The sequence below is a fragment of the Microcaecilia unicolor genome, chromosome 5 (assembly GCF_901765095.1).
Source record: "Microcaecilia unicolor chromosome 5, aMicUni1.1, whole genome shotgun sequence".
NCBI classification, from domain to species: domain Eukaryota; kingdom Metazoa; phylum Chordata; class Amphibia; order Gymnophiona; family Siphonopidae; genus Microcaecilia; species Microcaecilia unicolor.
In genome coordinates this window covers 136,027,135-136,040,414 of record NC_044035.1, presented here as the reverse complement: position 1 = coordinate 136,040,414, position 13,280 = coordinate 136,027,135, and the positions used below count along the sequence as shown (strand labels likewise).

The following is a 13,280-nucleotide window of genomic DNA, read 5'->3' as shown; positions in this document are numbered from 1 at the left end:
AACGTATGCCCCTGATATTCAGCCGGCAGCGGTGAGTGATTTGCTGTCTGCCACTGGCATTATTCCTGGATATTCAATGCTGAGCACTGTCTGGGATTTGGCATTTGATATAGTTGGCTAAAACATAGCCGATTAAGTCAATATTCAGCCTTTCACTACATAAGCCAAACCTCTTAAAGATAGGACTGCTATTTATGCAGCACGATTTAAGCAGTTAACGTTTGCAATGAGGGGCTGAATATCAGCACTTAAACTGACTCTGCCCCTGGAATGCCCATGAGCTAGCCGCTTTTGAATTTTGTGCTAACCGGTCATTTTCAGCGGAGATAACCAGTTAAATACCACTGAAAACGACCAGATAGCTGCAAACAAGTGATTTATCGGCCTGCTTAACCGACATTGCTACATGGATGTCCAACCGCCACCTGAAACTGAACATGTCCAAGACTGAGCTCATCGTCTTTCCACCAAAACCCACTTCTCCTCTTCCTCCACTTTCTATCTCAGTTGATAACACCCTCATCCTTCCCGTCTCATCTGCCCGCAACCTCGGAGTCATCTTTGACTCCTCCTTCTCCTTCTCGGCACACATCCAGCAGATAGCCAAGACCTGTCGCTTCTTTCTCTTCAACATCAGCAAAATTCGCCCTTTCCTCTCTGAACACACCACCCGAACTCTCATCCACGCTCTCATTACCTCTCGCCTTGACTACTGCAACTTACTCCTCACCAGACTCCCACTTAGCCATCTATCCCCCCTTCAATCTGTTCAGAACTCTGCTGCACGTCTTATATTCCGCCAGAACCGATATACTCATATCACCCCTCTTCTCAGGTCACTTCACTGGCTTCCAATCCGATACCGCATTCAGTTCAAGCTTCTCCTTCTTACCTACAAATGTACTCTGCTGCCCCTCACTACCTCTCTACCCTCATCTCCCCTTATGTTCCCACCCGAAACCTCCGTTCACAGGACAAATCCCTCCTCTCAGTACCCTTCTCCACCACTGCCAACTCCAGGCTCCGCCCATTCTGCCTCGCCTCACCCTATGCCTGGAACAACCTTCCTGAGTCCTTACGTCAAGCCCCCTCCCTGCCCATCTTCAAGTCTCTGCTTAAAGCCCACCTCTTCAATGCTGCCTTCGGCACCTAACTCTTACCTTTAGGATATCCAGACTGCCCCAATTTGACTGCCCCTATCGAATTGACTACTCACTTGTCCTTTAGATTGTAAGCTCTTTGAGCAAGGCCTGTCCTTTTATGTTAAATTGTACAGCGCTGCGTAACCCTAGTAGCGCTTTAGAAATGTTAAATAGTAGTAGTAGTAGTAGTATTTAACTAGTCAACGGCCATTTCCAGCTGGTTACATTTTTTGAATATAGGCCAGACAATTTTGTGAACAACATAGCATAGCATAGCATAGTAAAATGAACAAATATAAGCATAAATATAATCAATGTCGTAAATGTGAAAACGGCAAATAGAAATCTAGTAATAGAATTAATATGATACATTTAACAGCACTGTAGAATAATCATATAACAGAAATATGACAGATACCAGTACAATACAAATGATGCCATAAAATTCAAATAATATAGATACGACATGATGTGGCCTTGCTGGTTCATATTATTATTATTATATAGAGGTCAAATGCAGTTGAGATATATAGATAGGGCAAGATAGGTAGTACAAAGTCAATTGGAATAGATGGGTGACTAACTGAAGACGTTATGTATAAAGTTGAGTAAGATAAGGATATTCAGCATCCTAGCATATGTGAGTGGAAAGTCAGTCACTGAATGCATTAAAAACTTTTTTTTGGCCTTTTTCATTTACAAAATGATATGCATTCAGATCTTTCCATATTTGTAGCATATATCCACCATCTAAAATATGTCACTCTTTGGCCATCCATTTTCCTCACTGGGCTAGAATATCTCAGTCTTTGGGATGGATGAACCTTGGTTTATCTGCCACAGTGGGGGAGGGAAAGAAAACACACATTTTTACTTATGTAAATATATGTTCACCTGTTCCAAATCTTAGCTTGTTACCATATTATGATTATTCAACTAATTTGTAATAATGAATTACATCAAAAGGAATGAAAATAAAAATATAGTAGAAACAAAATAAACAAAGGCTTCGGCCATGGAATATCGTATTAGATAAGCTACACCCTGTCTTTGGGGAAATAATACAGAATTAATCATAGGTTTACAAGTTTACAAATATCTTAACACCAGGAACCTCATTATATTATGACTATTCATGGTCTCCACCTATGGAAAATTAGCCAGTATCCCCTGGTATTGAACTCTGCTAGGGTATAAAAAGTCACACATTCACAGACCATACACCACTCAGAGAATCCTTCTTCTTCTTCTTCTCAACCATCTTCCTTACTGTGAGGTGACAAAGACAATCATGTCTGCAAAGGGTGGTGGCTATCAAAAGCAACGTTGCCAAGATCCATGCCAGAAGACAGCAGATCCATGCAAGGATCCATGCCAAGATCCATGCCAGAAAATAGCGGATCCATGCAAAGATCCATGCCAGAAGATAGCGGATCCATGCAAAGATCCATGCCAGAAGATAGTGGATCTATGCAATGATCCATGCCAGAAGATAGCTGACCCATGCAAAGATTGTAAGTAACATAAATTTTAGGATTCATTCCTGATGAATATTGTTAATCATACCTGTTAGACTAATATCATATTTTTGAGCAATTATATTCGTGTATTGTTTCTGTTTGTAATTTGTGATGTTTTGATGTTAATGTTTCATATATATTTTGAAACTGCCTAGAACCAAAGGTGGAATAAATGTGTTATTCAACAACAGAAAATAATATATCAATTTAAAAGTTAGTCAACAGAGTAGTAAAGAAAATATGTATGTAGTAAATAAATGTGATTTGTCTGGTGGATTAACAGCTGTTTGACTGCTTTATCAGATCTTACTTCATGATCCAGTGAACTGGATTAGTTAATAGTGAAAAAAACAAAAAGCTATTAGTAAATTAATACCAGTGCTGAATATCCCTAAATTTTACAATGAACATATTTAGATCCATCATGTTTTTTCTAGGAACTGTGTAAACCTGAATGCTTTCACTTACAAGGTTAATTTATAAATGGTGGTATTAACCCTTTGCAGCATACAATACATAGCAACGCATCTGGTTCATGTATCATTGGCAAATGTTCTGGTCAAATTTAACCACTCTGATAATGCACTGATTAACCAAGATATTGGCCACAAAAAAGCAGGATAACAAATTTTATTTGATATATTTGACTAGGACTCCATTAATTCTAAAAGAATAAGGTCTGTTGTTTTGAACAGTATAATGGAAGAGGCGCATATATACTAACAAGTGTTGGTACTACTGTCTGCTCTTTCTAACAGTCATGTTCTAAGTGCATTATTTGCATATGCATTAGCATATGTAAATAGCAATTGGTGGTTATAAAGTGTTATCTGGTGAAGTTAAAGTGGGAAAATATATAGAACCCCCGCCCCCCCTAAATCTGATTAGTTCCTACATTAAATGAGGATGTGTGAAACATCAAAACCAGTGTTAACCAACTGGGTCAGGCAGTATAGTAGACATGTGTCATGTCTGTTTTCTGAAGGAAGACCAGCTACGTCAACAAGGGATATCATTGGCCTGTGTCAATAAAATGACAGCACTTATCAGCACACATCGTTAAAGAAAGGCTACCTATCCTTAGGAAAAACGTGGCCTATAAACTGGACATTAGCAATTAACATCTAAGAAATAAACTCTGTAAGGCTGCACAGTTTAAAATGGGATCCAAAAACTCTGGGGTTGATATTTAACTGCCACAGTCAGTGTTGAAGTCAAATTCCAGCAGCTGTAATTAAAATGAAACTGGATATTCAGTGATGGTTCCTGAAAATCAGCCGGCACTGGCTATCTGGTTTCAGCACCAACCCAAAAGTGGTATCCAGTTAGTAGTGATATTCAGTCTCCTAAATGGATAGCTATCCGGATAAAGTTAGGAAGCTTTTTTGCATTCTTTGCATCTCATTACTATGTAGTCTATGTTATGGAATATTAATGTGCATTAAAGAGCAATAACTCATTTTGTATATTACTATGCCATGCATTAAATGGCAAATGATATGCATTAAGGCCATAAAGCACCATAATAATGACCCTCCCCCTTAGCCTCCAAGTTCCAGATTTCAGTGAGGATTTCAGTTGAACTACTATTTGTGTAACCATCCTGCTTATTTTCGAATGAGAAGGCCGGCCATCTTCCGACAGAAATCGGGAGATGGCCGGCCTTCTCCTAAAGTCGGCCAAATCAGTATAGTTGAAAGCTGATTTTGGCCGGCTTCAACTGCTTTCCGTCGCAGGGCCGGCCAAAGTTCAAGGGGGCGTGTCGTAAGGGTACCGAAGGCGGGAAGAGGGGCGTGGTTAAGAGATGGCCGGCTTCAGCCGATAATGGAAAAAAGAAAGCCAGCCCTGACGAGCATTTGGCCGACTTTACTTGGTCCCTTTTTGTTCACAACCAAACCTTAAAAAGGTGCCCCAACTGACCAGATGACCACCCAAGGGAATAGGGGATCACCTCCCCTTACTCCCCCAGTGGTCACCAACCCCCTCCCACCCAAAAAAAAAAAATAATTTTTTTGCCAGCCTCTATGCCAGCCTCAAATATCATACCCAGTTCCATGATAGCAGTATGCAAGTCCGTGGAGCAGTTTTAGTGGGTGCAGTGCATATCAGGTAGGCGGACCCAGGCCCATCCCCCCTACCTGTTACAGTTGTGGTGGTAAATGGGAGCCCTCCAACCCCCCCAAAACCCACTGTACCCACATGTAGGTGCCCCCCTTCATCCCTAAGGGCTATGGTAGTGGTGTACAGTTGTGGGTAGTGGGTTTTGGGGGTATTTGGGGGGCTCAGCACACAAGGTAAGGGAGCTATGTACCTGGGATCATTTTGTGAAGTCCACTGCAGTGCCCCCTAGGGTGCCCGGTCGGTGTCCTGGCATGTGAGGGGGACCAGTACACTACAAATTCTGGCTCCTCCCACGACCAAATGCCTTGGATTTGGCCGGGTTTGAGATGGCCGCCATTAGTTTCCATTATCGGCGAAAACCAATGGCGGCCATCTCTAACGCCGGCGATCTCTAACAGCTGGCCCCGAACCTATTATTGAAATGAAAGATGGCCGGCCATCTTGTTTCGATAATGCAGTCAGGTACACCACTTGACAGGGCTGGCGTTATAGATGGCCGCCCTTATAGTTGACCGGCCCCGTTCGATTGTGGCCCTCTATGTTTTTTTTTAAAACTCCATGTTTTACTTATTCCAGCTGTTGAAGGGATTGCTCTTGCTTCTCATCTTACCATGAGTTGTCTGCTATGGAGCACATTGATTTATTATTTATTTTATGAATTTTGCCAAAATTTGCTACACTGCTTTTACAATAGCATCAAATCAGTTTACCAGCCAGAAATTATATTCAGAACACAGAACACCCCCCCCCCCCCACACACACACACACACTAAAAACCAACAGTTATATGAGGAAACCTCAAAAGGGAGAAAATACAATTATTAAACAATTCCAACAAATCTTTTCAGCTGAGATACAAAGGGGAAAAAAAGATTTGCAGGCTCATTTTTGAAACGAAAGATGGACGTCCATCCTTTTTCAAAAATATGGTTTTCCCTGCCCCAGATTTGAACGTTTTATAAAGACGTCCAAATCCAAACATAGACGTTTCTTTCGAAAATGCCCCTCTTGGTATATTTGCTAATCCCTAGTTTTATGAAATTTATGAACATTGAGAGCCTGATTAAAAAGCCATGTCTTGACTCCTACTTTGAATTTCCTAAAGAATCTTCCATACACATCGAATTTATTAGCGTTTTGATATTCCACCTTTCTGTAGTACAATCAAAGCAGTTTATATTTTACATACAGGTACTTTCTCTGTCCCTAGTGGGCTCACAATCTAAGTTTATTGTACCTGGGGCAATGGAGAGTTGAAGGGTCTTTTTACTTAGGTGCACTGAAAAGTGGCCTGCGCTGGTGTAGATGCGTGTATTGGATGCACGCACGCACGCACGCAGGTCCATTTTTCAGCGCACCTGCAAAATAGGCCTTTTTTGGGGCTGAAAATAGACATGCAGTAAAATGAAAATTGGCACGCGTCCATTTTGGGCCTGAGACTTTACTGGACGTGAGTAAAAAATGAAATTTCTGCTCAGGCCATGCAGTAGGTCCGAATTGGCATGCATTGGGTGTGCATAGGCGCCTATGCGGCTTAGAAAAAGGGACCCTAAGTGACTTGCCCAGGATCACAAGAAATCACAATGGGAATCCAATTCCGTTCCATACATTTTTAGCCCACTGCACAAACCATTAGGCTACTCTTCTACTTCACTCCTCCTCAAATATTCACAAAAAGCATATTCACAATTCGGTCCAAACACCTAAAGGGTGCTGTCCGAGAAGCATCTAAACTGAGGACAGAAAAATATGTTTTTTTTTTGAGAAGATCTAAGACAGTGGGCAGGAAAATAAAAAATAAGAACAGAAAAGAAACAATGGTTCAATGGGCCAAAGTCAGGATCTTGTATTTCTACTATGCTACCTATTTCTTTTCTTTGTAAATTACTATAGGAATAGTATTAACCTTTAATGTTAATTTCATTTTCTCCAGGCTATTTATTTATTTTTAACAATTCTAGTCTGCCTATAATACTCAATCCTAGTCCAGCTGTGCATAGCAATATGTCTAGAGTATATACTTAGCTTTCTGAATTCATTATGCATTAAGGTTTGGGCTTAACACACTATCCTATATAATAATTTGCACCTCCAACGTTCCATCGCTGTCTGGCTGCCTGGGTTCGTAACATCTGATGACGTTAGCCAGCCTCCAGCGTTCCATTCCCCCTCACTGCCCCGCCCTCGCATCAAAACGTAATGACGTCAGAGGGCAGAACAGTAAGAGGGAAGGGAACGCTGGAGGCGAGCTGACGTCAGGAGGGAAGGGGAAGGGAGAATTGATAGACATGGATGGGATTGGAGGACAGTAGAGGAGAGAATCGCGGGACACGGATGGGAGGGCAGGGAAGAGGAGAATCGCTGGACATGAAGAGGAGGGCAGGGGAGAGACAAAAAATCACTTACAAGAGAGCCTTTCTAGGGCCCGTTTCATTGTTCAGGAAATGGGCTGGGTTCCACTAGTAATGCATAATTTTAACCCATGAAAAGCCCCAACCTAATGCTGCATCCAAAAGGGGCATTCCCACTAGTTTTTATGGCAGGTCATATGCTAACATTCAGATTAATGTGTGCTACCTGCTCCTGTTTAAGGCAAAAGGACTTAGTTCCTCCTATTTAGGTGCATCAACTTTACATTAGCCAGTTACCTCACAGTAAGAATAATGCATTAGCTGGCTAAAGTTTCTATGCCCTCCCTATGCCACACTATCAGACAGAAAAATTTAGTAACGTGCAGTATAACGAGTGGAAACAGGTAATCTACCACAAAACCCTTTAATTCAGTCATGAGATAACCAGTTTCCACATTTTAACCTTGTGTTAAGTGCTTTACACCCTTTAAGAGAAGGGTCCCATACTTTATATACATGCCAGATTAATACCATGTCTTAGCTATACCATTACATATACATATATTATTTAAATTATTCCTTCTCTTAATTTCAGCATGCAAGGATGTGCCACAGTGCCAGGACCAGATATCTAAGTGCCAAAGTAAGAGAAATTGTATTTACAGCACCATATATAACTGGAATACGATTATATATTTTAACCAGCAGTATAAGATAATATTTTTCTTTTCTTCTTTTTTAAATTTAATAATGTAGTTATTAAGTAGTGCATTTAAAAGAATTTGCAGAAAATGTTGTTTTCACTCAATGCCTTATTAAACTCTGGAATTTGTTGCCAGAGAAAGTGTAAAAGCAGTTAGCATAGTTGGGTTTAAAGAAGGGTTGACACTTTCCTAGAAGAAAAGTCAATAAGCAGCTATTAAGATAGGCTTGAGGGAATACACTGCTTCTCCCTTGAGACATGCAGAATGGAATCTATATGACCTTGAACTGGGAGTTGTAGTGCCTGATCCTGCCCATTGAAATTAATGATTCAAGTCCCATAATGCCTGAGGATAGGGTGGTCAGAAATCCAGAAATGTCCCCAAATCTCCAGCCTGGAACTGGGTAACTTGACATCTTTGAATGATGGACCTTTGGCAATTCTTACGTTTTTACAAAGTTTATTGTTTGGAAAGAGAGTTCACAAGCCTGAACAAGTTTGACGTCAACATACATAGGTGTAATTTACTTGCTTTGCTCGGGGCAAGGGGGAGGGGAAAAAGATTAGGGAACTCAGATTAGTGGTGGGGAATTTCCCAATTTCCCCTTTCCATCCTCTCCTCAGATTGGCAACTATTTGCTTTATCTCCTCTCCCCCCAGCACTCCCCCTCTCGTTCATGCATATTATGTAACTTATATCCCAATCCTTCTCTCAGGCAGGGGCGTAGCTGCAACCGAGTGAACCTGGCAAAATGTCCAAGGCCACCCAATGGTAGAGGCCACCTGAGGTTGTTCCTCTTCCTTTCCCCCCAGGTCCAACTTTGCACTAGTTCTCCCCCCTCCTGGGGGTCAGCATTGCTCCAGCTCCCTCCTGCTGCCAGTCTTCCACAGGCAGCATAAATAGCACTAAAACTTACCTCCCTAGCTGGTGAGCCTTTTCTCTGCATGTCCTGCCTCTCTGATGCAACTTCCTGTGGGCAGGATGTGCACAGAAAAGGCCCTGATGGTCAGAGACAAGGTTTCAGTGCTCTCTGCCACTTGTGGAGTACCGGTGGTAGTGCTCTATCTGTCATATATGGAGGACCGGTGGTGGGGAGAGTGGAGTGATGCAGGACCCACGGAAGGGAAGGCAGAGAGGGGGATTGGAAGGGAAATATACCGGATCCAGGCAAGGGGGATGGAGCATGGGGATGGAGAGATCTCAAACTGACTGGTGGGGGTGGGGCAGAGAGAGAGAGAGAGAGAGAGAGAACTGGAGCAAAGGGGAAGGGGAAGAGAGGGAGAATATGCTGCACTGCAGTGGGCAGTGGGTGGTGGGGGTGGGTGCAGAGAGAGAGATTGGACCAGGAGAGAGAGAGAGAGAGAGAGAGAGAGAGAGAGAGGGACATTTGCTGGACCAACTAAGGGAGATACATCAGACCATGAAGGGTTGGGGGGTGCAGGATGAAGGGAATCTGAACATGGGGAGAGATAGCGACACATAAGAGGTGCTAGCCCTAGAGGGAACATAGGGACAGGGGAAGGGAGGGGGGATGATGCTGGACTGCAATGAGGGGTGGAGGGAAGAGAGAGAGAAGACTGACTGGACCAGGGGAGAGAAGGAGACAGATGCTGAATTAAAATAGGGAGGAGAAGAGAAATGTCAGACTTTGGAGGGTTGGAGAGGGACAGGGACACAGAAGAAGTGCTGACCCTAGAAGAACCCGGGGACAGGGACACAGAGGGACAATAATGAACACATGGAGAGGGATAGGGCGACAAAGAAGAGATACTGAACATGGGGGGGGGGGAGGATAGGGACAGGGACGCAGAGGGAAGATGCTGGATAGCATGCATAGGAACACTAGAAAAGATAAATGCTGAACATAGATAGAAGAAATGGTAAAAGAACAGGAGATCTTGAAGAAAAGCAGAAGAGAGACACTAGGACCAATACAAAGCTCAGATATCAAAGGTAGAAGAAAAGCAATTTTTTCTGAATTTATTAATTATAATATGTCAGCTTTGGGAAATGTGCATCCTCCCCCTTCTCTGGTCCCCACTACCTTGGGAGCAATGATATTATAAGTGGGTCATTTAGTCCTAGCTATGCCAGTGCTCCAAGAACAGCTGTCACCTGCATCAACCTTCCCACCTGTTCAGTCGTAGATGCAACAATTGTCAGACTTTTAATTTTTAATGTATTCTTATCATCTTCTTTTATCTTCTTTTTAATTATATTTAGATTTATCTTCATTTCTCTACCCCTTATTAATTCATTTTTTGCCACATTTTCTCTCCTCTTTGATTTTTAAGTTTTATCTTTTGATATTCATTTTATTCTCTCAGTATTTCCCCCAAATTTTTCCAACTCGTAGTCATCTTGGTTTTGCTTATATCATAGTCTACAATTCATTTGTTTTCTGTTTTTTTTTAAATTCTACTTTTCCATTCTCTTTTCCCTCTCAGCCTAGTCGCTAACACACACTCATTGCTCCGTGCCTCCCCACTCACTCACCCCTCCTAACTAATTCCTTCATTTTCACCTCATTCTTGCATCTCCTCCTCCAACCCTCCCTCCTTGCATTTTTCTCTTCATACCACCCTCTCCCTCCTTCTTTCTCTCTACTCTTTCCCCTTCTCACTCATCTTTCCTCCTCACCCTTCTCTCTGCTCTCTTCCTCTCCTTTCCACCTTTCTCACCATTGCCTTGTCATGCAATTCCCATTTCTCATCCCTCTTTTTTTCCTCTCATCTCAACAAGAGATCAAACCTTTTCTTTTTATCCCTCTCATTTATCCCATCTGTCAGCTTTCCCTCTCGTCCCTCTCCCTGCAGTTTTTCTCTTTCCCTCCTTCCTCCTAGCACACACTCTCCCTTCTCCATTCCTCCTGGCTCCCACTCACACATACCTTCCCCCTTGGCACATTTTTTCTTCCTTTTTCTCCTATACCTGGATTCCGTTTCCTTGGGCCATTTGGAGCTGGGAGGCTTGCAGAAAAGAGTCTTACTCATTGCATAACAGTCCACCTACCAACAAGATTCAGGGTGTACTTGTAGCAGGCTCTGGAATGACTATGATCTGTAGGCTATGAAAAGGGACTATTATTACAAATGCTGAGCTTGGGGGGGGGGAGGGGTTTATAAAATTGGAAAACTCATGAAGAGTTGCAAGTCACAGCTAAATGTGGTGTACTTCAGTAAATTCTTGCTGGAAAACAAAGCAGCATGAATAATCTTCCAGACAAGAAAAAACAAACAAACAAAAAAAAAACAACAACTAACAACAACAACAAAACCCCAAAAGAACATGATTAATTTTGCCAATGCTTCTGTTTCCATAGATCCATGTGACCCATGTGACCCAATCCCGGCCCCGTGCCAGCAAGAGAAAGGATATAAGAAGTACTGAATCAGCGCTGCAGAGTTCCCTTCATAAAGCTAATTCATATTAATACCTCCTTTGGAAGATAAATCAAAATGGCATGGATTTTGATCTAATGAATTATGTACCTTTTACGATTGTAAAACGCTCTGATGTGCTCTACATGAAAGGATCAAATACCAACATAAAACATAAACATGCTTTTACTTAATCATTAAAAAAAATCATAATTAGCCTTTTTTCCTATCAGCTATGTGATCTATGTTTGCCAACTGTTCAAAACTGATTTGCTAAATTAATACATTAAATTGTTCATCAATATACCTGCTGTCTTCTGGTCTATCCTTAAAATCATTCTACAGATTCTCTTATTTTAAGGATTTTAAAAAAATTATTATTCTCTTTATTGAACAATTCAAACCTCAAGGTAGAATGGTATGGAGTTCCTCTTATATTCACCATGCTCATGGTACAGTCTTTGAAATATACTCACTAATTTTTAAAGACCCAACGCATCCCCCCTCCTGCCATCACTTTTTTAGAACATATTAAAATAGTCCTAACTTTATTTGCTGAGTTAACTGAACACTGGTCTGAATATTAGCCAGTACCCAGTGATCTTCCAGGTCAGCAGACATATCTGGATACTCAATGCCGGGAGCTGTTCATGCCTGGCATTGAATATCCATGGTAAGATCAGTCCATGGTTTGCAAGATTCTCACCGCCATTGGTTGAATATTACTTCCTCAGATATTATCTGTAGAATTTGTACTGGAGAGAATGAAGAGAGGGCCAAAAACATATTCCTCCAAATTATATACATGGGCTTAAAATTAGGTGCACAAATGCATACTTAGTATCACAATTTGCTAAAACTGGCTCTTAATTGGATATAAGTACCAATAATTGCATTAGCAAGCACTAAATGGGACTAAGCACTAGTGACCGTAACTGACTTATTCCCCTATTCTGTAAACTAAGAACTTACTTCTCTCTCTCATGCAATGCCAAAGTAGGCATGGTCAAGGGAGGGGCATGGGCGGGGCATGGACATTCTCAGGATTTAGGCATGAAATTATGACAGAATACTTCCATTTCCGCACCTAACTCACACTAGTTAGACACGAGTATTTATACCAGCTTTTGGCAGGTGTAAATTCTTGCACCTAAAGTTATATGTGAAAAATGACTTATGCTAGTATGCTATAAATTCAGTTCTATATGGAAATGCCCTTATAGCATTTATGCTTAATGCGCATCATCCAGGTGCCATTTACTGAATCCTTCCCATTCAGTTTATGGTCAATATATAGCCACTGAAAAGTCACCTATGTGTGAAGGGCAAAAAGGTGCCTATTTGCAAGACAGGGAGGCACCTAAGTGTCTCTAAAATACAAGCAGAAGTCCTGTAGAAATTGCTGCTAAAACAAATGTGTGCACATTATACCAGCTCAAGAGCAGGTGCAAATGAACGCATGCACAATATGTATGATTATCAGGCTTATTTTTGAAAGAGAAGAATGCCCATCTTTCGACACAAATCGCAAGATGGGCGTCCTTCTCACAGGGTCGCCCAAATTGGCATAATTGAGAGCCAATTTTGGGCATCCTCAACTGCTTTCTATTGCAGGGAAAAATCAAAGTTCAAGGGGGCATGTCGGAGGCATAGCGAAGGAGGGACTGGTTCGTGCCTAACACATGGGCGTCCTCGACCAATAATAGAAAAAAGAAGGGCATCCCTGACGAACACTTGGACAACTTTACCTGGTCTTTTTTTTCTTTCGAAGAAGCCACAAAAGGTGCCCGAAAGGACCAGATGACCATCGGAGAGAATCAGGGATGACCTCCCCTTACTCCCCCTGTGGTCACTAACCACCTCCCACCCTCAAAAATCATCTTTCAAAATATTTTTTGTCAGCCTGTATGCCAACCTCAGATCTCATACTCAGGTTCATGACAGCAGTATGCAGGTCCCTGGAGCAGTTTTAGTGGGTGCAGTGCACTTAAGGCAGGCGGACCCATGTCCATCCCCCCCCTACCTGTTACACTTGTGGTGGTAAATGTGACCCCTTCAAAAC

At 42.0% G+C, this 13,280-nt stretch overlaps 1 protein-coding gene across 2 annotated transcripts; it reads left to right on the top strand.

The window, feature by feature from the left end:
- Positions 1 to 2,364: 2,364 nt before the first annotated feature.
- Positions 2,365 to 11,524, top strand: LOC115470304 (sperm-specific protein Don juan-like). 2 transcript variants are annotated; one of them, XM_030203346.1, is made up of 4 exons: positions 2,365 to 2,521; positions 2,555 to 2,656; positions 7,730 to 7,777; positions 11,161 to 11,524. In XM_030203346.1, the coding sequence occupies exons 1-4, from the start codon at positions 2,434 to 2,436 to the stop codon at positions 11,226 to 11,228; spliced, it is 306 nt and encodes a 101-aa protein (XP_030059206.1). In that variant the 5' UTR covers positions 2,365 to 2,433; the 3' UTR covers positions 11,229 to 11,524. The 2 variants fall into 2 exon arrangements, with proteins under 2 accessions (XP_030059206.1, XP_030059205.1); XM_030203345.1 differs by having other exon boundaries at positions 2,365 to 2,656.
- The last annotated feature ends 1,756 nt before the right edge of the window (positions 11,525 to 13,280 follow it).